The sequence below is a fragment of the Hemiscyllium ocellatum genome, chromosome 14 (assembly GCF_020745735.1).
Source record: "Hemiscyllium ocellatum isolate sHemOce1 chromosome 14, sHemOce1.pat.X.cur, whole genome shotgun sequence".
In the NCBI taxonomy this organism is placed as follows: Eukaryota; Metazoa; Chordata; class Chondrichthyes; order Orectolobiformes; family Hemiscylliidae; genus Hemiscyllium; species Hemiscyllium ocellatum.
The window spans coordinates 46,283,551-46,308,817 of NC_083414.1; the positions used below are offsets into that span (position 1 = coordinate 46,283,551).

A 25,267-nucleotide genomic window follows, 5' to 3' on the forward strand; every position below is an offset into this window, starting at 1 on the left:
CAAGTGCTTGGAGGCGCCAGGCAAAGAAGAAATGTAACAATTAGAGCATTAGAACTCGATCAAAACTCTAACAAGAAGGATAGGTCAGATCAAAGAAGGGAGATATGGGAAAATCCATTGAAGATTTCTGATACACAAGCTTCTGGTCTTTAAATTTGGAGGGCATTGAAAGAAATGCATTACAACATGGAATTAGCTGCATAACAGATCTGTGAACAATGACACAAACAATCTCCTTCAAGTTAGATCTTCCATAAGCTGCACAATCAGCTGTATTATATATTCATGACTAGCACTGAAATCTGTCTCGCTATAAAGAAATCTTTAATTTATCTTTAAAGTAACAAATCATCCAGAAGTGCTTCACAAGAACATTATAAAACAAAATATGACACTGGGCAACATTTGGAGAATTTAAGTCGGAGGACCATAAACTTGGTCGAAGAGGTAGGGTTTAAGGAATCTTATAGGAGGCAAGTGAGCTGGAGAAGCACAGAGATATAGGGAGGGTCATGCCGAGCTGAGAGCCAACGCAACTAAAAGACACAGTCACTAAAAATAAGAGGCCAGAAATTTAAAGGAGCACATGTATCTATGAGGGTTGCGGGTTTGAAGAGATTATGGAGGGATTTTAAATCAATGAGAAGTTTAAAAATCAAGCTGCTGAACTCATGACGATTGTATTGAAACGGTCAGGTCTAGAAAGTTGAAAAATAAAATTGCCATGGTCTTTCCAGACCATAGGGCTACTCTCTCGGTAGAGAGACGGATGGCTGGTGGTGATTTAATGTAAGGATCACCATACCTGAGTTTCTGTTTTTCAGCAGCAGCAGCAGCAGCAGCAGCTTGAAGGGCAGGAGTTTGGACCAGGGGCCTGTCGGGAGCATTGAATCACTGGTTTGAGCTTTTATATTTGACATCAGAGAGCAGAGGTTTCTGGGCAGGAGGGACATTTTTTATTGCTGTCCAGCTATATAAGTGAGTGTTTTCTAAAGCCCATATCCTACCTTTGTAGGGCCTCCCACCCAACCACCTCCGCTAACCTTAAACACCAGGGACACATCAGGTAAGCTTCTTTCTTTTTTACTTTCTGCTAAAGGGACTAGCAGGGATGGCAATGCAGGGAGAGGAATGTTCTTCCTGCATGATTTTTGAGGCTAGGGACACCATTAATGTCCCATCCAAGTACATCTGCAGGAAGTGCACCCAACTCTCGCTCCTCCAAGACTGTGTTAGGGAACGGGAGCAGGAGCTGGATGAACTTCAGATCATTCAGCAGGCAGAGGTTGTGATAGATAGGAGTTACAGGGAAGTAGTTACTCCTAGGCATGAAGAAAGCTGGCTGACTGTTCAAAGGGTGAAAAAACAGTTAGGGGAGGGATCCCCTGTGGGTCGTTCCCCTGAAAAACATGTATACCGTTTTGGATACTGTTGGGGGGATGACTTATCATGGGTATGCAGTGGGGCCCAGATCTCTGGCACAGAGCCTGTCCCTGTTGCACAGAAGGGAAAGAGGGAAAGGAGGAGAGTGTTAGTCATTCGGGACTCGATAGTTAGAGGGTCAGATATAAGGTTTATTTGGAACGAACGAGACTCATGGTTGGTGTGTTATCTCCCAGGTGCCAGGATCCATGATGTCTCGGATAGTATCTTTGGGGTTCTGAAGGGAGAGGGTGACCATCCCCAAGTCTTGGTCCATTTAGGTACCAACGACATAGGTATAAAGAGGGATAGGAATGCAAGGCAGGATTTCGGGGAGCTAGGGTGGACGCTGAGAGCTAGAACAAACAGAATTGTTATCTCTGGTTTGTTACCTGTGCCACTTGATCGTGAGACTAGGAATAGGGAGAGATATCAGCTGAACACATGGCTGCAGGGATGGTGCAAGAGGACAGATTTCAGGTACTTGGATAATTGGGACTCATTCTGGGAAGGTGGGACCTGTACAAACAGGACAGTTTTCATTTGAACCAGAGGGGTACTGATGTCCTGGGTGGGAAATTTGCTGGTGCTATTTGCATGGGTTTAAACTAGCCCAGCAGGGGGATGGGAACCTGAGGTATAGTTCCAGTAAATAGGAGGATGAGAGTAGGGATGACAGGGACAGGGTTTCACAGACACAGGAATGTGCTGGCAGACAGCAAGCTGGTTTGAAGTGTAGGTAAAAACAATGACAGCAGATGCTGGAAACCAGATTCTGGATTAGTGGTGCTGGAAGAGCACAGCAGTTCAGGCAGCATCCGAGGAGCAGTAAAATCAACGTTTTGGGCAAAAGCCCTTCATCAGGAATAAAGGCAAACAGCCTGAAGGGTGGAGAGATAAGCTAGAGGAGGGTGGGGATGGGGAGAAATTAGCATAGAGTACAATAGGTAGTGGGGGAGGGGATGAAGGTGATAGGTCAAGGAGGAGGGTGGAGTGGATAGATGGAAAAGAAGATAGGCAGGTAGAACAAGTCATGGGGACAGTGCTGAGCTGGAAGTTTGGAAGTAGGGTGAGGTGGAGGAAGGGGAAATGAGGAAACTGTTGAAGTCCACATTGATGCCCTGGAGTTGAAGTGTTCCGAGGCGGAAGATGAGGCATTCTTCCTCCAGGCGTCTGGTGGTGAGGGAGTAGCGGTGAAGGAGGCCCAGGACCTCCATGTCCTCGGCAGAGTGGGAGGGGGAGTTGAAATGTTGGGCCACAGGGCGGTGTGGTTGATTGGTGCGGGTGTCCCGGAGATGTTCCCTAAAGCGCTCTGCTAGGAGGCGTCCAGTCTCCCCAATGTACAGGAGACCGCATCGGGAGCAACGGATACAATAAATGATATTGGTGGATATGCAGGTAAAACTTTGATGGATGTGGAAGGCTCCGTTAGGGCCTTGGATGAAGGTGAGGGAGGAGGTGTGGGTGCAGGTTTTGCAATTCCTGCTGTGGCAGGGGAAGGTGCTCTGGTTTGAAGTGTGTCTACTTCTATGCCAGAAGTATCCGAAATAAGGTAGGTGAGCTTGCAGCATGGATAGGTACCTGGGACTTCGATGTTGTGAACATTTTGGAGACATGGATAGAGCAGGGTGTGGATAGGATGTTGCGGGTTCCAGGGTTCAGATCTTTCATTAAGAACATGCAAGTTGGTAAAAGATGGGGAGGTTTGGCCTTATTCATTCAGGATGGTATAACGGTGGCTGAAAGAACTTTTGACGAGGACTCGTCTATTGAGGTAGTATGGGCTGAGGTTAGAAACAGGAGTGGAGAGGTCACACTGCTTGGAGTTTTTTTATAGGCCTCTGCAGAGTTCCAGGGAAGTTGAGGAGAGGATCGGCAAAATGATTCTGGGTAGGAGTGAAATGAACAAGGTGGTCATTATGTGGGACTTTAACTTTTCCAACATTGACTGGAAATGCAATAACTCTAGTATATCAGATGGATCAGTTTTTGTCCAATGTGTACAGGAGGGTTTTCTATAGGTGTGTAAGAAATAAAAGGAATGATTAGGGTAGGAATAGAGCCAGTCAAAGACAGAAGTTGGAAGTTGAGTGTGGATCTGTGGAGATCGGAGAGGTGCTAAACGAACATTTCTCATCAGTTTTCACTCGGGAAAAGAAGAATATTGTAGAGGAGAAGACTGAGAAACGAGATATTGCACTAGAAAGGATCATGGTTAGTTACGAAGACGGCTTATCAATTCTCGACGGTGTGAAAGTAGACAAGTCCTCTGGGCCAGATGGGAATTATCCAAAGATTCTCTGGGAAGCTAGGGAGGAGATAGTAGAGCTTTTAGCTTTGACATTTGAGTTGTTCATTGTCTACAGGTTTAGTACCAGAGGACTGGGGGATTGCAAATTTTGTGCCCTTGTTCAAGAAGGGAGTTAGAGATGACCCAGGTAATTATAGACCAGTGAGCCTTACTTCTGTTGTAGGAAAGGTTTTGGAAAGGATTACAAGAGATAGGATTTATAATCATCTAGCAAGCAACAACTTGATTTCAGATAGTCACCATGGTTTCGTCAAGGGCACGTCACGTCTCACAAACCTCACTGAGTTTTTTAAGAAGGTGACCAAGCATGTAGGTGAGGGTAGGGCAGTTGATGTGGTGTACATGGACTTCAGTAAAGCCTTTGATAAGGTTCCACATGGTAGGCTGTTGGAGAAAATGCAGAGGCATGGGATTGAGGGTGATTTAGCATTTTGGATTAGAAACTGGCTTTCTGAAAGAACGCAGCGAGTGATGTTTGATGGAAAATATTCAACAAGAAGTCCGGTTACTAGTGGTGTGCCACAGGATCTCTTTTGAGACAACTGCTGTTTGTCATTTTTATACATAGGTGGATGGGTTAGTAAGTTTGCAGATGACATTAAAGTCGGTGGAGTAGTTGACAGTGTGGAAGAATGTTGCAAGTTACAGGAGGATTTGAATAAACTGCAGAATTGGGCTGAGAGGTCGCAAATGGAATTCAATGAGGCTAAATGTGAGGTGATTCACTTTGGGAAGAATAACAGTAAGGCAGAATACTGGGTCAATGGAAAGATTCTTGGTAGTGTGGATGTGCAGAGGGAACTTGGAGTCCATGTACATAGATCCCTGAAAGTTGCCACCCAGGTTGATAGTGTTGTTCAAAAGGCATACGGTGTGTTAGGTTTCATTCATAGAGGATTAATTCCGGAGCTGCAATATCATGCTGCAACTTTAAAAACACTAGTGCGGCCGCACTTGGAAATTTGTGTACAGTTCTGAAGGATGTGGAAGCATTGGAAAAGGTGCAAAGGAGATTTACCAGGATGATGCCTGGTCTGGAGGGAAGCTCTTGTGAGGAAAGGCTGAGAGATTGGGTCTGTTCTCATTGGAAAGAAGAAGGCTCAGTGAGGATTTGATAGAGACATATAAGATGATCAGAGGATTATACAGGGTAGACAGTGAAAGTCTTTTTCCTAGAATGATGATGTCAGCTTGTACGAGGAGGCATAACTATAGATTGAGGGGTGATAGATTTAAGACAGATGTCAGTGACAGGTCCTTCACTCAGAGAGTGGTAAGGGAATGGAATGCCGTACCTGCCAATGTAGTTAACTCAGCCACATTAGGGAGATTTAAACAATCATTGGATAAGTACATGGATGATGATGGGATAGTGTTGAGGGATGAGCTTAGAATAGTTCGCAGGTCGGGGCAACATCGAGGGCTGAAGGACCTGTTCTTCGCTGTACTGTTCTACGTTCTATGTTCTATACCTCAGGTAATGGGAGAAGGAGAGTCCTTCATGGCAATCTCAGCCAGTGCAGGAATTGAACCCACATTGTTGGCATCACTCTGCATCATAAACCAGCTGTCCTGCCAACTGGGCTGACCAATTCCAGGATGGCATGAATGAAAGTTTCAGTAGCAGATGAGCTGAGGCAGGGGTGAAATTAGTCCATGATTGAAATGGAAGATCTTACTGACGATGCATTTGTGAAGTTGGAAGCTAATCTTGGAGACAAATGTGACATCAAAATTTGTAAACAGACTGTGGCCAAGAAGCATGGAGTCAGTAGCTAGGGTAGTGAGTTTGGAATGCGGACTGAAAATATTCTTTTCAGCTTTCCCAATGTTTAATTGGAGGAAATTCCTGCTCATCCAACACTGAATGTCAAAGAAGCAGATAATTTATGGATAGCTTCATCATGGTTTCATTGTCACATCCCTTTAGGAACAATGATCTAAGGAAATACAGGGTGTTTATAAAGCCTTAATCAGATTGAAAGAATTATCACCAGATATATCAACTCTGTTTGTCTCCAGAGAGGTTATATAACCTATTGAGGACTTCCAGAATTTTCTGTTCTTCTTTCTAATTGTTCTATTTGTAACAAAACACATACAAAATAGATAGGGTGCTATTATATTGTACACTTTGTATGGAAGCACGGTGTTTGAAGAAAGGGATGCAGATGCGTAACACCACTGAAAAAAATAATGTTATAGTTCAACAAAAATGATGATGTCTTAAGGAGGGATGTTATGACAAGACTTTGGAGATCCCACAGGCAATTGAAAATCAGTTTGCATGAATCTTAATTGAACCAATCTCATGTTGTGAAAAACTAAGGAAGACCATTTGATATAACCCCAGTCACTTTTAAAGCAATAAAAAAATGTATTCCTAAAAGGGTATTTTACCCTCCAGTGAATGTATTTTTAGCTTTATTGTTTTTGATATTGTACAAATAGGCACTTGCTGTGTCTAACCGTTCCTATGCACTTGAACGGGTCCTGTCTGTCTGTGCAAATTTGTGTAAGAAATTTCACAACACAATTCAAAGGAGAGCAGGAAGCAATCACACTGTCCTGATCAACATTCCTCCCTCAATCAATATGCTGAACATACACCAACCTATTATTCATTTCAGACTATAAAACGGTATAGTTGCAAGTTGGTTGTCAGGGGATGAATCTTGCGCTTTTTTGACTGTCAGTTTTGTCAGGTTTTTGGAGAATTTCTAGCAAGATCTCTCACCATATCTTATCAAACTCACCTCATTACCTACTATTCTGGTTCCATTGTACTCCTTTCACCCGATTCTAGCCCCATCTTACCATCCACCATTTCAGGAACAGCTCACAACTGCTGGGACATCTGGGAACTGACAGGCATCCTTGGGTCAATGCTACCTTCAAAAGCCTGTTGTCTGTTTCCAGAAATTTGCCTTGAAAATGGCACACATTTGGCACCCTGCTTTGTAAGTAGGGACATGGAAGTCCTACTGGACAGGACATTGGAGGCCATGGCACCAGCCAATGCCTGCCTCATAATGTGTTTCCACCCGGGACAATGCAGTCTCAGCAGTAAACCGCAGCATTGCTGGAAGATGGTCAACAATCTTCTCCACTTTGCCAGCATATGTGCCACCATCCTCTCTCCGTTACCTCAAACTTTGCTCTCTCTCTGTTACTGTACCCACCTCCCACCAAAGCTCATGCTCTACCACTCTCCCTCTCCCTGTCACTCATCCCATCCCTGACTGCATGAACACTGCATGCCCTCTATGCTGCCTACTCACTCATCCAGGGCACCTCCGGCCTTCAGTGAAAATAACAGCTGTCCAACCACTTTCATTTCCCTTAAGATGTGCAGGTCAGGTGAATTGGCTGTTCCAAATTGCCCACAGTGTTAGGTGTATTAGTCAGAGGGAAATGGGTCTGGGTGGGTTACTCTTTGGAGGGTCAGTGTGGACTTGTTGGGCTGAAGTTCTTACACTATAGGAAATCTAATCTTAACATCTGCATGTCTTCCATTCCAGGAGGAAAAGATCATACAGTAGGGCAGAAAGAGTCAACACAAGTAGTGAGTTGTCCTAAATTTAACTCATCACAACTTTCTGTGCTGCTACTCCCTCACTGAAGGCTTGGCTTGATTGAGGACTGTTGACAACCATGACGAGCTTACTGGCTTTAAGCTTGCTATACTGTAAGGCAATACAGCAGAACTGTGAGCTTAGTATCTCTGGCAGAGAGGCAAAGGGCAGGAAACACAAGGAAGGAATGCTGTCAGCATCCAGGTATGCTCAGAGTGAGTGACTACTATGACAGAAAGAGAATAAGTTGGAGAGGCAGTCTGGATCAACCCATGAGCTGGTGTCTATCCCTGAACACAAAGTGTCTTTGCTGTAGCTTTACAAAAATTGCTGTTTCACCTGAGGTGCAGCAGCATTGAAGTATAGAAGCATATGTAAATGGTAAAATAAAACAAAGAATGTGGATGCTGGAGAACTTTATCAGGACTGGCAGCGTATGTGGAGGGGAAGGAGAGTTAACATTTCTAGTGGCCCTTCTTCAGAACGGAGTTCATCAGTCTTGAAGAAGGGTCCTTGGACTTGAAATGCTAACTCTGCTTTCTGTCCACAGATGCTGCCCGTCCTGCTAATTTTCTCCGGAATTCTCATTTGTTTCATACTTTAAATGGATTGGAGATGTGTCTTAGTGGCTGGCACATGTCAGATAGCAAGTTGTTGTGTCCAGCGCCCATGGAACATGCCCCAGGAGGTTTGCTGCCCCATGTTCAACATGGAGGTGACAAGCAGCCTTTGTAGCAAGCGGAAGTCACCAGGTCGTTTCCATTCTGACATCTAGTTTCCTCGCAGTGAGGGGTAGGGTGGAAAGCTGCATGTTATTCAGGTGAATTACTCACTTTATAAGACTGTTAACAATTAATAATCCCCATTAATAGGCAACTCTCCATTCCTTCCCTTGATGCTCAATACTTTAAAAATGCAGTGAGTTATTTCCATAGTGAAGCCAGGCGCTCGTGGGATGTTGCATGTAATTCTACCACATTTCTCACCATAGCCCATTCTATACAGGCTCCTATAAAATCCTGCCCATTATCTCCCTACATAATAAAAGCAGCCGTCATTGATAATTAACTCATTAGTCAGTGCTTAAAAATACCTTGAGGGCATAAACATTTGTCATGCTGATGCACAGTCGTTCCGGATAATATTGGTATGTGAAAAAAATCCATTTGTTTTAACTTATATTCCTTGCATTGATCTTGCAAGGTTTCCCTTCTTTCAACAATACAATGAAAATGTAATGAGAATCCAATGTGGTCTCAATATTACAACAGAAATGTAATTGTTGATGTCTCAAACACAACATATATAAAATGCTGTAAAATGCAACTCATGAGAGACTTGGGCAAACATCGCATGATCTGAAAATGTGTTGCTGGAAAAGCGTAGCAGATCAGGCAGCATCCAAGGAACAGGAAATTCGATGTTTCGGGCATAAGCCCTTCTTCAGGAATGAGGAAATAGAAACATCGCATGATCCCCATTTTAGATAAGCAAACAAACACCAGTGGCTCTGATACCAGAATATAAACTATATCATGAAAGCGATTAACATAGAAAGTAAATGCATCAGATAGTTCATGAAGGCAGACATAACATGCACACGGCACGTTCCACCTCAATTTTGGATTTGATTTTAAGGTAAACGGCAAACTCAACTTTTTTTTTGCCTGGACCCAGAGGAGAATATGGCTTTAAAAAGAAACATTGTCCAAGCAACTTCAAAGGCAGCAGTGGCATCTAAATCAGTTTAGTTAATTCTACTTCATCTTGAGTACATCAGCATTGCTCAACACCGTTCGGTTAACACAGATTTGTTGATCGTTCTTATTTTAGTCATTCACAAGTTTTCCCAACCTGAACTGGATATATGTAATTGTTCCTTCGGTGTTGATAATTTCAAACCTTGGAATTCCCTCCTTAATAGGGACTGCAGCATTTCAAGAAGGCAGTTCACTACCACCTTCTCCAGGGCAACCGGGGATGGACAATAAATACTGGCCTAGGCAGTGACACTCGTGACCCATGAATGAAATTTCAAAAAGTCAAGAGTATTGACCTATATCAGTCAAAGGGCCTGGACACAATCAGTTGGCCACTTAGAGTGGTCATGGTCATATCATTAAAGTTCAAGGATTGGCCCACTGTCCATCTTAAAATTACTTCAGTTAAGTCAATCAGGGAGCTGCATCAAGATTGGACACATGTTCGGTCAATCCATCATGTTATATGGCACCATCACCATGAGAGATGGAATAGCCTATGAACAGATTTAGCAACTCAAGGTTGGATACCCATAAGATGCAGTGGCCATCAGCACAACAGAATCATATTCCAACAAAATCTGCAACCTCACAGCCCAGCATATTTCCCACCCTCCTATGACCATCAAGACAGGGGATCAACACTAGATCAATGAACTGTGCAGGAGGGCATACCGGGAGCAGGACTTAAAAATGATGTATCAACCTGGCAAAGCTATCAAACAGGACTTCTTGTGTGCCAAACAGCAGAAGCAGCAAGAGATAGATGGAGCTAAGCGATCCCACAACAAGTGGATCAGATCTAAGCTCTACAATCCTGCTGTGAAAGGTGGTAGACACCTTAAACAACTCACTGCAGGAGGAGGAAGCTCCAAAAAATATCACCATCCTCAATGATGGGGAACCTAGCGCATCAGTACAAAAGATAAGATGTAAGCATTTGCAACAATCATCAGTCAGAATTGCTGAGTAGATTATTCTTCTCATTCTCCTCCAGAAGTCTCCAGCATCACAGATACCAGACTTCTCCAGGGCAGACTGTGGGTGGCATGGTGGCACAGTGGTTAGCACTGCTGCCTCACAGCACTAAAGACCTGGGTTCAATTCCCGCTTCAGGCAACTGTCTGTGTGGAGTTTGCACGCTCTCCTCGTGTCTGCGTGGGTTAGGTGCAGGTTAGGTGAATTGGCCATGCTAAATTGCCTGTAGTATTAAGTGTAGGGGAACGCGTATGGGTGGGTTGCTCTTCAGAGGGTCAGTGTGGACTTATTGGGCTGAAGGGCCTGTTTTTGCACTTCAGTCAATCTAATTCACCTTACACAATATATATCAGGAAATGGCAGAAAGCATTGAATATTGCAAAGATAATGGGTCCTGACATCGTTCTGATAATAGTACGGAATAAACATTGCTTCACCTCTCGTCAAATTATTCCGATTCAACTACAACTCTGGCATCTTCCAACAATGTGGAAAATTGCACTGGCATGTCCTATATACAAAAAAGCAGGTCAAATCCAACCTAGCCATTTCCTATCCAATCTGCTCTCAACCATCAGTAAAGTGACGGAAGATGTTATCGACAGTGTTATCAAGCTGTATGTGCTTAGAAATAAGCTGCTCACTGATGCACAGTTTGGATTCTGCTAAGATCACTCAGCTTCTGTCCTCATTACAGCCATGGTTCAAACATGGACAAAATAACTAGGTTCCAGAGATGACGTGAGTTTGGCTGCCCTAGATATCAAGGCTACATTTGATGAGAGTGGCATCAAGAGACTGTACTAAATCTAGAATCAATGGGAATTGGAGGGAATCTCTCTGCTGGTTGGAATCATACCTGACACATAGCTGTTTGTGGTCAGTCATCTCATCTCCAGTACATTACTGCAGGAGTTCCTCAGGGTAGTGTCCTCGGCCCAACCCATGTTCAGCTGCTTCATCAATGACCTTCTTTCCATCATAAGGTCAGAAATCAAATTGTTCACTAACTATTGCAAAATGTCAGTATAATTTGCAGAATGTCACATACTAAAGCAGTCTATGTCCAAATGAAGGAAGACCAGGACAAGATCCATGCTTAGGCTGTAAAGTGACAAGTAACATTCATGCCACACAACTCTCTAATAAGAGATAATGTAACCCTCCCCCCATGACATTTAATGGTGTTACCTTCAGTAAATCTCAGAGTATCAACATACTGGGGTGACCATTGAACAGACATTGAACTGGACTCACGATATAAATACAGAGGCTATGAGAGCAGATCAGAAGCTAGGAATCCTGCAGTGAGTAATTCACATCCTAACTTCAGGAGGGTGATGAGGACATCATGTATGAGGAACATCACCTTTAGCAAGATTGTGATGCAGTGCCAAGTGCAACAAAGCCAGACAAGTCCGACCCTAAGTCGCAAAATATGCCCCCTAGTTCTAAAGTCCTCATCCAGTGGAAACAGTTTGTCTTTACCTACTCTCTCTTTTCCTATTAATACCTTGAAGACTTCAACTAAATTACTCCTTAAACATCTAAATTCTAGAGAAAACAGGCTGCTGGATATAATCAACAGGTCAGACAGCATCTGTGGAGAAACAAACACAGTTAAAATTTCAAGTCCATTGTGACTCTTTTTCAGAGTTATAGAGGAATGTTGAGTTCTTAAAGTATTGTAGCACATATTGAGATCATGACGAGATTTTAAATTTGAGGTTTTGGTGGACCAGGAGGCAACGTAGCCAGTAAGCACAGAGGTGATTGGTGTAGAGGTTGGTGCACTTTAAAATAGAAGTAAGCAGAGTTTCAGATGAGATCACGTTTCCAGATAAATGTTGTCAATGAAAGATGTGTGCTATGCACACAACATTTCATTATACAGAAATGTTGTCAGTCAGTTCTTCCACTTGCTTTGCTCTCTCTGGACCCAGCATATTGGTTGAAAAATAAATAAACCATAATTCACAACCACTTCAAATGTTTTGAGAAACCACAGTCAGGCAAGCTAAAAATATTATTCCTTTTGGTATTTATTTTCAATTTCTCTCTCCTTTTGAATTGGCGCTCTAATCATTTCACAACAAATGAGGAGGTGAACTCAGGGGCATTCACTTAAAACCCATTTACTGTCAGAGTGAAGTGAGTTAAGAATATTAATGCCTCAAATAGAAGCTGTATCAGTGACATGAAAATACCAGTTAAACATTAAATAATTTACTAAAGTACTAATATAATTTATATGTCCGTGTTCATAAAAGCAATCCTGTACTTTGTATTTCAGCAAAGGCAGTATAGGCTGGTTTGGAAGAGATATCCATTAGGTGGCTGCGCTTAGAGTAAAATGAACAGCAATTGCCAGTTTCTCTGCATTATGCAGGGCTCATATGGAGCTCTTGCAAAGGTCACATTGCTGATGTGGAAGAAAAAACAGAGAATTTCAGCCATTTACTCTGGAGATTGATAATATGTGACTGGACCAACAAAGAAATGAAACTCAGCAATTCAGCACTAACGACATTCATATCAAAAATGTTATAGTGATATTCAGGATAGGGCTGTACTAGAAAGCAGTTAAACTAATTGTACATCCGATGTATGATACTAGGTGTACAGATAGATATTTTAATATTGAAATAAACACACATGCATTTTCCTTGCTTATATTTATTTGCCTAGATAATTGGTTACAGTTTTAGGAAATATTCTTTACATCAGCTTCAAAAAAAAATGAGTATCTAAAATCAGTTTATGATTGTAAATACATAGTTTGGGCTACTTGTTTCACATTCACTTTGTGCATGTCTGTTTCTGTTTACAGGTGAGATCGAAGTATCAAGAAGTCAGAGCGCTGTAGAAAATTACAGGCCCTTTGGCCTATCTCATCCAGGCTAGTCAAATACAACCACCTAACTATTCCAATCCCATTTTCCAGCACTTGGCTCATCGCTTTGGCATCGCAAATGAGCATTTAAATACTTCTTAAATATTATGAGCATTAGGACCTAGCAGCTATTCATTCTATTTTTAGAAGGTCGTGCTGCATCTATATAAGACGTTGGTTAGGCCACTATTGGAAATACTGCATGTAATTCTTGTCTCCCTGCTATAGGAAGGATGTTCTGAAACTTGAAACAGTTCAAAAACAATTTACAAGGATGTTGCCAGGGTCAGAGAGTTTGAGCTGTAGGGAGAGGCTGAATAGTCTGGGCTATTTTCCCTGGAGCGACAGAAGCTGAGGGGTGACCTGGTAAAGGTGTATAAAATCATGAGGGACATGGATCGGGTAAATAGACAAGGTCTTTTCACCAGTTATGGGGAGTCCAATACTAGAGGGCTTAGGTTTAAAGTGAGAGGGGAAAAATTTAAAAAGGACCTAAGGGGCAACTTTTTCACACAGAGGGTGTTGCGTCATGGAATGAGCTGCAAGAGGAAATGGTGGAGGTATCTTGATGAGTATATGAATAGGAAGGGTTTAGAAGGATATGGGCCAAGGATATGCTGACAAATGGGATTAGATTTATTTAGGATATCTGGTCTGTTTCCATGCTATATATCTGTATGACTCTATGACTCTAAACTGAAGCTATGCGGGTGATATTAATTTCAGATGCAAGCTCTGTTCACTTTACAACATTTCTGACCTATCCAGCATGACATAGTCAATGTCAACTTGCGTGTAAAAGCCAGACTAAAAGTGCTAGGGAGTCAGAGTTATTTCTGCCCAGGGCAATCTATAGAATTGCTGGACCCTTCAATTATATTGGTTAAAAAAAATGTAAATATGTTCCAAAGAGTAAATACCAATTTATATACAGGAGGGTTTATGCTGGAAACTATTGGTGCACAATTTAACTGCCCTGATTTGGACTGGTTTCACTCAAAGATTTCTACCTATTGAACAAACTAAGGTAGAAACAGTGAACCATACAGAGTTCATCTAATCCCAAACTGGCATAACTCTCATCTTGAAGACTATCTTTATTTTCATTGGACCTCTTATACACTTTAATTGAAACCTTTGTTATATGAAGAGAAAATGACATGCTTCTGGCTTAGTTTTCCTATCAGTAAGTTATCCACTAAGGTTCAAAAATAGCCTTCCAAACACAATAAAATTAATGTTACTGATATTTAATGTGAATTATCCAATCATTTTAATAATTGCCTTCACAAAATACGTTAAAGATGAGTTATCAGTATTTCTATTAAAGTGAAACTTTTTAAAGAGCAGCTTTAAATTTCTCTTGTTGATCTCGGCTGACGATTGTGTGATGCATTTGTTGTAACGATGAGCGTTGATGCCATAATCAAGACACTTGATTTGGAAGAGCTAGTGAGCCTGACAGTATGATGGAACTGAATTAATGCACATTAAAGTTGAACTGACAGGATCACTGAGGCATCCTCGATTAATGACTGTGTCTTGGCTGATGCTAATTCAGCTTCCTCATGTTAACCCCTCATTAGCTCCCTCCTGAGCCATATACCAATCCTCGTCCAGGAAAGGGCACCAGATCTGCTCCCTAGCCTCTGCCAACACCGCTTTTCAATCACCCGTGAGAGGTTTATTACAGGCTGGCTTAGCTACCAGCTCTCCTGCATTTCCTGCAACACCTCACCTTCACAATGCCCCAGCACTACAGCCCAGATTGAAACTCACTATGTGGGCAATCACAAGTATGAATCCATATCCCACAACACTGTGAGACACAGGGCACAGGGCACCAGTCCGAAATGTTTAAAGCCAAATATAAAACAATGCCAGAAAAAGCATCATATCATTAACGTCTGCTCATTGTCTCTGTCTGCTTCCTTTTAGTTAAAACAAGGTCCCAGCATTAATAAACGCACAAGATATTCCCATTATAACAAACGTAAATGTTAAAGTGACACTAATTGTAGAATATTTAGTCCTGAAGAAGGGCTCATGCCCAAAACGTCGGTTCTCCTGCTCCTTCGATGCTGCCTGACCTGCTGCGTTTTTCCAGCAACACATTTTTAAGCTCTGATCTCCAGCATCTGCAGTCCTCACTTTCTCCTAATTGTAGTAAAGACAGGATACTGGTTCTGATATTCAAAGAAAAACACGCATAAGGAGATAAGACATACATAAATTCCCAATTGTAATTTTCAATTTGCCTCAATTGTTTCTTTTTCCGTGGAGACCTAACAAATAGTCATTATCTGGTGACAGAGTATTTGATCAGTACACCCCTGTCTGTGCATAACACCACTGGGTGCTGCAGGCAGGTTTGCGCATGTGATTTCCACATATGATGAATCTCCCTTCGTGTTAAAGCCAGCAGGGGAACAGTGAATGAGGTTTGGCTATTATCTTCAAGTGAAGAAAATAAATTCATGACCAGTTCATACATTCCCGACAAGAGTTCCAGGGAATTCCACTCAGAGACTGTGAACAGACCACCTCACAGGCTTCTGACAGTTCAAGACTTTAGAAAAGAAAAATACGGAAGAAGAATACATAGAGAGTGAATAGACTCTGATATTGGACACACTCAAGCAAGCTTCTGTTGGTCTTTTCTGGGGTGCCATCAACAATGAATTGGCAGTGGTGCTAAGCATTTGTAATCTTATGGTGCCCTCTGCTGACTATTTTATTCATTACAAATTCTTTTCGAGTTACAGAGATACACAGCATGGAAACAGACCCTTCAGTCTATCTCATCCACACCAAGCAGATATCCTAAATAAATTGAGTTCCAGTTGCATGCATTTGGCCCATATTCCTCTAAACTCTTCCTATTCATGTACTCAGCCAGATGCCTTTTAAAAGTTGTAATTGTATCAGTCTCCATCACTTCCTCTGGCAGCTTGTTCCATACACGCATCACCCTCTGCACGAAAAAGTTGCCCTTTAGGTCCTTTTTAAATCTTTCGCCTCTCACCTTAAACATATGTCCTCTAATTTTGGACTCTCACACCTTGGGAAAAAAGACTTTATCTATTTATCCTATCCATGCCCTTCATGATTCTCTAAACTTCGATAAGGTCACCCCTCAGCCTCCAATGCTCCAGGGAAAATAGTCCCAGCCTATTCAGCCTTTCCCTACAGCTCAGACTCTCCAATGACTGATCTGGTGCCCTTTCTTGGTTGAGGATTGGTATATGGCTCAGGAGGGAGCTAATGAGGGGTTAACATGAGGAAGCTGAATTAGCATCAGCCAAGACACAGTCATACTTGCTGGCAACATCCTTTTAAATCTTTTCTGAACCCTTTAAAGTTTGTTCTTATGAAAATTATGTTTGAATTAGTGTTGCATTTGGGACACACCTCTGTTGAACAAACATACAAATTAAAAGCAGGAGTAGGCCACTCAATGCTCAAGGTGAAGGGCTTATGCCCAGAACATTGACTCGCTAGCTCCTCAGATGCTGCCTGACCTGCTGTACTTTTCAAGCGCCACACTTTTCCACTCAGTGCTCAAACCTGTTTCACCATTCAATACGATCAGGGATGATCTGATTACTTCCCACCTACCTCCGACAACCATTCACTCCCTTCCTGACAAGAATCTAGCTCCTTCTGCCTTAAATTGCAGAGATTTAAAAAGGGTGGAGGACAGCCCCACATTTGCTCCTCAGTTTATGGGGAGAGCATCTGGATTCTGACCACTTCAAACAACTGACAAACTGCGTTGAAACTGCTGGACCAGTATCGGAGGTTATCCTTGAGTTACTATGCAAGGACACCCTGAGTGAAGACCATCTCCCTTGGTCTGACTGAGGAATGCTGGCACCCATGACAGTACTTGCTGGCTTTGAGTCTGTGCGAAACAGCATGGCAATGCAGCAGTCCTGGGAGCTTGGTGTTTACAGCTGAGAAGTAAGGTGCAAAAAGGCAGCAGATGGCAAAGACCCAGGGAGCATGCAGGTTGGGTCAGAGTGAGTGAGCACTATTACAGGAAGCATACATCCCAGAGGTGAACCCCAGTCTAGTTGTGAGCATCTCCCTGAGTGTGGAGTGTCCTTGTTTCAGCATTACAACTACAACACAGCATTAAATTCCAGAAGTAGATCATAGATGGATTGAAGATGTGCCAAGAGGGTGATTATGAGGTTGGCACATGTAGGATGCCAATATCCATTGACACAAATGGCTGGTGCCAACTGAGAATGCCCTGAGATGGTGATGTCTGGTGTCTGACATGAACGTCCTTTGGAATGAGCAGTGAACTGAAGGTGACTTCAATGTCAGAAATGTTTACATCAAGTTTGCTTGAGGCAGCTAGCATTATTGAATGCAGCATATTAATGAGGTGAGATTTGCAATTCATAAGGTCATTAACAAGTAAAAATCTCCCCCCCCTCCCCCACCCCCCCAGAGGTAACTCACTGCTTCCTAGTGAGAATCCAAACCCGAAACCTTGGCATAGTTAAAAGATGCGGTTCCAATGTTAAGATAAGACTTGCTAAACCTCTTGCGCAATTCTGCCACATTTCTTGCTATAGCCCACATTATTCAGGCCCCTATAAATTCCGCAGCCCTCTCCTCAATGCTACCTTGAATAAGAAACACCTTATTTTTAAACAATAACCCCGAATTCTGGGTTCTGCCATAAGAGGAAACAACTTTTCCATTTCCATGTTTCAATAAGTCACCACTTATACTTCTAAACTCTGGCAGACACAAGGCCAGCTTGTCCGAGCTGTACTCACAAGACAACTTGCCATTGCAGGTCTTAATCCAGTGAAAATTTAGCAGTGATATGCAAAAAAAATTTCATACAAATGTTTTTATTAAAGGATTAAACCTTTAGTCAAAATTGAACAGCTTCTTAAAGCCTCACAGAAGATATTACTTGGCAAAATAATAAGGATGGTATAGGGACTCTTAAATCAGAAATGATTAACTTCTTAACTGATTAAATTTTATTTATACACATCCAACAGCAAACTAATTAGATATTAGCATCAATTCACATCAATGCATTTGAGTGAACTATTTTCTCACAAACAAATAACTGATTTCAGGTTTATTTCCGCATCTTATTTCTGATTTAACTGCATGGTTCATTTACCATCAACCTTTCCAATTAGCAGAAGCAGAATGAACCATTTTAAAGAAAATCTTTCATAAAGGAAATATCGTGTAAAGATAAAAGGGCAGGTGATGTTTTGCAACTGGAAAATGTGGGACCAACAGTGTAATCCGAGACAACTGCATCTGCAGAGGCTTGAGGGACCTTGACTCTGAGAAAATGAGGTGAAGGCCAAGCTACAAACCACCGCAAAATTGTTGGATTTATTATTAAGGAAATTAAAAACAGGATATTTGAAAATCCTAATGAAATCGGGCAGTCAACATGGTTTTGAGAAAGGAAAATCATGTTCAACCAATTTACTGAAGTTCCTTGAGGAAGTACATGAATTGCCAAAAGTTGATTTGCAGGTGCACCAGGTAATCAAGAAGGCAAATGGAATATTGCCTCTCGTTGCTAGAGGGATTGAATATAAGAGCACGGAGATTCTGCTGCAATTGTATAAGGTGCTGGTGAGGCCGCACCTGAAAGTATTGTGCACAGTTCTGGTCTCCTTACTTGCGGAAGGATATGCTGGTTTGAAGGTGGTGCAGAGGAGGTTCACTAGGTTGACTCCGGAGATGAGCGGTTATCCAATGAGGAGAGGTTGAACTGCCTGGGACAGTACTCACTTAGAAAAATGAAAGGAGATCTTATAGAAACATATAAAATTATGAAATGGGATAGATAAGATAGAGGCAGGCAAGTTGTTTCCGCTGGTGGGTGAGACTAAAACCAGGGTACATGGCCTCAAGATTAGAGGGAGTAGATTTAAGACAGAGATGAGGAGGAACTGCTTTTCATAGAGAGTAGTGATTCTATGGAATTCTCTGCCCATGGTAGCAGTAGCGGCAGCTTTATTAAATATAATCAAGGCACGCTTGGATGGGTATTTGCATGGTAAGGGAATTAAGGGTTATGGAGATAATGCAGGTAAGAGGAGCAGAGATGATGGATAGATCAGCCGTAATCTTAATGAATGGTGGAGCAGGCTTGATGGGTCAAATGGCCTACTCCTGCTTCTATTACTATGAAACTATGCAGTAACAAGCAACCGTTGGACATGGATGTGATGTACTTAAAAGTAGCTCAGAGAAGATTCACTTAACTGGTTGGAATAACAGTGGTGTTTTACATGGAAAGGTTGGGCCTGTATCTATTGCAGTTTAGAAAAATGAGAAGTGATTTTATTGAGGTACATAATATCTTGAGATTACTTGAAAGGATAATTCTCCTTCTGAGAGAACTTTGGATCTTAGTTCATAAGTAAGATCTCCTGTTTGAGACAGATGAGGTGAAGATTTTCCTGCAACTAATTTGTATGTGCTTTTAGATACAAGTAGTTTGGCATTTAAGCAGTACCGATCCTCAGACCCAAGAATGGATATGGAAAAATTCAAAATCCCAGTTAATGGGTCAACTTGAGCTCTGGAATTGGCACAGACCTGCTCCGGATAACCTCCACTCCAGGTACCCCTGAGGTCTGCACAATCAGCTAGTTAAGACACCACATTCCTGATGAAGGGCTTATTGGATATTTCCTGACCTGCTGTGTTTTTCCAGCACCACACTTTTTGACACTGAACTCCAGCATCTGCAGTCCTCACTTTCTCCCAGTTCAGATACCTCCACCAACACCCCTGCCTCCCCCAAACAGTCAGCATAAATATAACTATTTTTCAACTGCACTCGAAAAGTGAGCTCTGTTTTTCTCTTCATGAATGCTCCCAGACCTGCTGAGTTCCTTCAGCACTTTTTGTTTGTGGTCCAGCATTTCAAATCTATCCTGGTCGAGAGTCGCTGAAGTTAAAAAGTCCTTTTGATGATGGTTGCAAAAATACACACACGCGCGCGCGCGAACAATACAACTCTAAAAGGTGACCAAACCAATTTCTCACCAGAATTCAGTACATGGCTAATGTTATCTGTTCTCTCCTTACAAATCAGCAGTTTCAAAATGAATGAGCTGAAAATGGAGAATCCAGGAAAATTTCCTTTTTCCAATTCTTTCATCCCAGGATTCTGCACTATTAAGATTCCATACTTCAATTCCCTATAGTATCTGCAAAATTCTTAACCCTGAGCTCTGTGTCATCTAACTATCACATGAATAATCCCTTTTTTTCAACTGCTTTCAGGTTTGGCATTCCCATCTCTACAAGCCTTGGTATTTCATCTCGGTTTCTCAATCAAAAGGCCATTTTGTTTTACACCACAGAGGCATCATGTTACAAGTATAGAAATTAAAAATCAATATAACCTGGAAAAATAGATTGATTGCTTTCATTCAGCAGATACAAACTGCAATACCATTGAGTACCATTGAGTACACATGACATTTAATGAAGAATAAAAGCGTTCTCAAATGTCTGTTGGTTTATGATATTCAGTCACATGAAACTCAGCCTAAGTATCCAGTGAGAGTCATTGCTTACCTGAGTGTCCCCTTGGGTGGTGGCTGGAGGCAGACAGCAACTTACAGCAAAGCATTAACACGGAGACGAGCAGCAACCAGTGAGTGAGGAGCATCGATTTTGCACAGAACCTCATCCTTGCAAAGAGAATAAAAACACGAGTAGTGAAAAACAACTCGTGGTCATTTGGAAACTGATAAGCAGCATTTGAAATATTAACGGGGACATTGAGAAACCACTCAGACAATGCATAGTGTATATGATACCTTTTCGACCACTAATGTACCTCTCTGATGGCGCAGAAAAGGCTAGGCAGTTAACTGTGACTTGCACTAGCCCAGATGTGTTGGGCCCACACCCACTATTCTTCACAGGGCAAGTCAGCACAGTGGCTCAGTGGTTAGCACTACTGCCTCACAGTGTCAAGGACCCGGGTTCAATTCCACCCTCAGGCAACTGCCCGTTTGGAGTTTGCACATTCTCCCCACATCTGCGTGGGTTTCTTCCCACAGTCCAAAGATGTGCAGATTAGGTGAATTAGCACATGCTAAAGTGCCTGTGGTGTCCAGGAATGTGCAGGCTAGATGGATTAGCTGTGGGAATTCCAGAGATAGGGTAGGCCATGGGTCTGGGTGGAATGCTCCTCAGAGGGTCACTGTGGACTCAGTGGGTTGAATGGCCTGCTTCCATGCTTTGGGGTTCCTATGATTCTAAGTCCTTCCTCCTTTAGAATCATATCATCAGGAAAAAACATCTTCCCTCTGCTCTCTAGTTTATCAGCAGGAAAGGGGAAAACATCCATTCTGTGCTTTCTGGCACACTGGTGAAAGAAAGGCACCAGCCTGGCAGTTACTGGCCCTCCATTAATAGGCCTTCAGGAGGCTGAAGAACAGAGGAGAATGTGTGTTATGTAGACCTTAAAAATGAAAGGACCTGTATAAATCAGCCTATGGAATGATTGCATTAAAGACTTTATTAACTTCCAATGAATTACAAAAGTTGGCATATTTATTGGTTGATGATGCATTAACAATTACATGGTACTTACGAATGTATATGTGGACATTCTCTAACTACAATAATCATATACTTTATTGGCATCAGGTATGAAAAAATAGGAGGAGTATGATTATTTCTTATTCAATTATTAGGATCATCTTATGATTAATCAGGGAGAATGTGTTAGAGCCTGGCTGGCTACTGGATGTGGGTGGTATTTAGGTAACAGATAGTTTTAAAGTTGACACTGGGTAGCAATCAATTAATCATTATAAATACTATCATTTTCAACGCAGTAATTTTAATATATGCTGAATTTTGTTGGTGAAAATCAGTAGCAACTAAATTCAAATGCATAAAACCTCTTCAGATATTGACATATGTGGCTTACTGGTTTATGCGCACAGGACTGACTTTCGCTGCTCCTTGGATGCTGCCTGAACTGCTGTGCTCTTCCAGCACCACTAATCCAGAATCTGTTAAACTTGTGAGTTGAAAGTGATATGATTCGACACATAAAATGTTGTTGTTAGAGTCCTGATTTCAACCAATGGTTTGTAGGTGTTGGCCACTTTTGTCAAAGGTTAAAAAATGGTCTGAGAATTATTTCTGGAATTGACCTAATTCAGTGCATGTCATGGAACAAGTGACCACAAAGCCCCTGGGGTATTAACAGAAGAGTATTTATACTGCAGGGTTTAAGATAGGGAGTGTAAACATTGAACAATTTTAGTTTGGTTTCGGTTTTAAATAATTAAGAGTTGGAATTTTGGCTTTGAAAACCCAGATAAATGGAAACTTATTTTAAATTATTTTCTTTTGCACAATAACCTTGCTTTTTTGTTAAAGAAACTCCATGACCTTGTGTCTCAGTGAATGACCACCAAGTTAACTAAAACATCTATCATGATAGATTTCACTTTGGGATCTAATATGCCCAGTCGTAACATTAGATGGGATGGTTATGCTTGTTAGGTATTGTGACAGCTGAAAATGATAATACAACAGAGGAAATCCTGGATTTTAGCAGCAAATGTTTCAAATCAGCTGCATCTGCCAGCAACTAGTCAAAGAACACTTTCAACCCCACAAAGATAATTATGAAAAATATTTCTTCTTAAGCAGAGGTCCAACCTGTCCCAATCATTCTTACTCTCCTCCACCTGACTGAATCTGTATTCACAGTGAACAACTTCAATGTCACTTACTTCCTCAAAATATCAGCTGGTTCACCTTTCATGCCTGCACAGTTGCCTTTATTAATGTTTAAAATACTAATCTTAGCACCAATATTCTTCCTTTCAAACTAGATGCAAAATTCAATGATATTGTGATCACTGCGACCTCGGGGTGCCTTCATTCTGAGGTTATTAATTAATTCTATCACATTACACAGTAACAAGTCCAATAGAACCTGCTCTCAAGGTCAGTTCCAAAACATGCTATTCTAAGAAACTATCCTGGAAACATTCCTCATCCAGACTCCTGCTACCAATCTGATGTTTTCCTGTTTTCCAGTTTTAAAGTTACCCACAATTATCCCCATCCCTTTGTCATTTTTATATCACAAGCCTCAACCAGAAGCTCACTGATGATGTTGTCTAGTATGGAGACGAAATGTCTGAAAACAAACCTTCCAGCTCAGCGAGCAAACCTACATCCAGCACTTTTATATTTTGTCCTACATTGTGGTTACTGTTAGAGAGTCTGTAGAGCAATTCCACTAGTGACTTCTTCCCACCACTTTTTGTCATCTCCATTCTGGTACATCCTGATTTCCTGAACCAAGGTCATCTCTAATTATTGCATGGATGCTACCACTGATTAACAGTGCTATCTCTGCACATTTATGTAGCTTCTATTTCTCCTTGAATGTCATTCATCTCTCAATATTCAGAATCCCAATCCTTGTCATCCTGAAGCCATGTCTCTGTAATGACTGTCAGATTATATTTAATGTTCCTTCAGTGTTGCTGGGTCAAAATTCCTTGGCTGCCTTTCCTAACAGTACCACTCACAATAAACCTACTGCAGCGATTCAAGAGGGCAGCACACCATGCCTTTTCAGAGGCAACTAGGGATGAGCAATAAATGCTGGCCCAGTCAGTGACACTGGCATCCTATGAACAACATTTTTATAAGGTGCATTATTAATTAATGTGCTGTGATAGACGGCCACACGCATTCACAGACAGTGCTTTTCATTTGTCAATTTTCTTTATTTTTGCAACATCTTGCTGTCTGTTATATTCCTCGGTTTTCTCTCTTTCTGCCAATCTCTGACCCTCATTTCCTATATTACTATTCTCCTTTCTTATCTTGTCCCTATTCTTTAATATACTGCACCTTTTTATATGAAGAAGGTGAGGACTGCAGATGCTGGAGATTAGAGTGAAGAGTACGGTGCTGGAAAAGCACAGCAATGGAGGAACAGGTGAGTCAACATTTCGGGCAAAAGCCCTTCATCTTAATGTCGACTCTCGTGCTCTTCGGTTGCTGCGTGACCTGCTGTGCTTTTCCAGCACCACACTCTCGCCATCTTTTTATATATTTTATTAACTTTATCACCAACGAGGATACTCAGTTAAGGATAGAAAAGACAGTAACTACTTCTTAGAGACACTGTAATGCAGCAAGAAAGAGTTCCAAGCAGTTCCAAAGAATCCAGTTTCTGACTGCCTGGCACGGAGTCCTATTGTCAGCTGGTCCTCTCAGCAATACTGAGTACCCCCTCAACTAGTGGCTCTCAACTCTCCTGCTCCTCAGTAACTGCCCACTCAATTCTAGCCATCATTCCCTTATCACTCATTCATTCTGCCATTTGATTCATACCTTTATCAGTTCAACTTTACATTCACCTCAACCCACCATCCCTCCACGCAAGTCTACACAGGCATCACCCGGCCTCTCCTATCGTTATTCAGACAGTACACTGTGTGCCCTTTTCTCCCTCAAATTCAAAACTAATAACATTCTGATGCACTCCGAGTCATATCAGCATTGTGCTCCCATTTCATTCAGTTTCCACAGGAATCTTCTCCATTCCCCTTCACCGCCTACAGTGGTTTTCTCATGCTGATACTGTTGTGGGCACAGGATTCTGCTTTATGCTGTATGTGGGATTCCTGAAGTCTCAATCTGTCACAAGAATTTCTGTCCAGGAGTGTGATAGAATTGCCTGAAGCAGCAACAGCATAAGGTATGAGTCAGAAATAGGCTGGTAATCACAAACATAGTGTAGAAAATACTGACTCCAAATCGTTGTTTGCTATGCACGTGGTTAGCACGTTTCTAATCCACAGCATAAGTGCAATGTAGAAATCGCTTCTACCCAAGCTGTCAAGTGGTTCAGTATAAAGTCAGACAGTTTAACAAGATTCTTGGCATGAAGCAGTGCAGACCCTGCAATGAAAGTAGCACAGCAGCAATGGCAGGAAAAGGCCAAGACAACCATTGCCAAAATGGCCGAACCATGTTTGGCAGCTGAGTATCAAAGCAGAACAGTCAGAAGAGCATTCTCGTTGGATTCCAGAAAAGTAGTGGCAGTTTCCTCACTAGTTAATGTACTTTCAATTGTTATCCAGGGGGGCAACATAGTCTCAATTTTCAATGACAAGTTGTCCTTTCCTCAAAGCATTAAATGCAACAATCTCTCAAAAACCTCAGAACATAATTACTTGGTTTACATACCTGTTATCACATACATAAGGATCACATGCTTGTGCTGGGTTTTACTCTATTCCATAATAACCAAAGG

The 25,267-nt window shown here is 41.9% G+C and overlaps 1 protein-coding gene across 1 annotated transcript in view; it reads right to left on the reverse strand.

The window, feature by feature from the left end:
* LOC132822487 (chemokine-like protein TAFA-4) overlaps positions 1–25,267 on the reverse strand; it is a 220,941-nt gene that overhangs the window by 166,637 nt on the left and 29,037 nt on the right. The window contains exon 3 of the mRNA XM_060835863.1: positions 20,533–20,648. Within this exon, the coding sequence (XP_060691846.1) occupies positions 20,533–20,647 (115 nt within the window). The 5' untranslated portion in view covers position 20,648. The remainder of the gene's footprint in view (positions 1–20,532; positions 20,649–25,267) is intronic.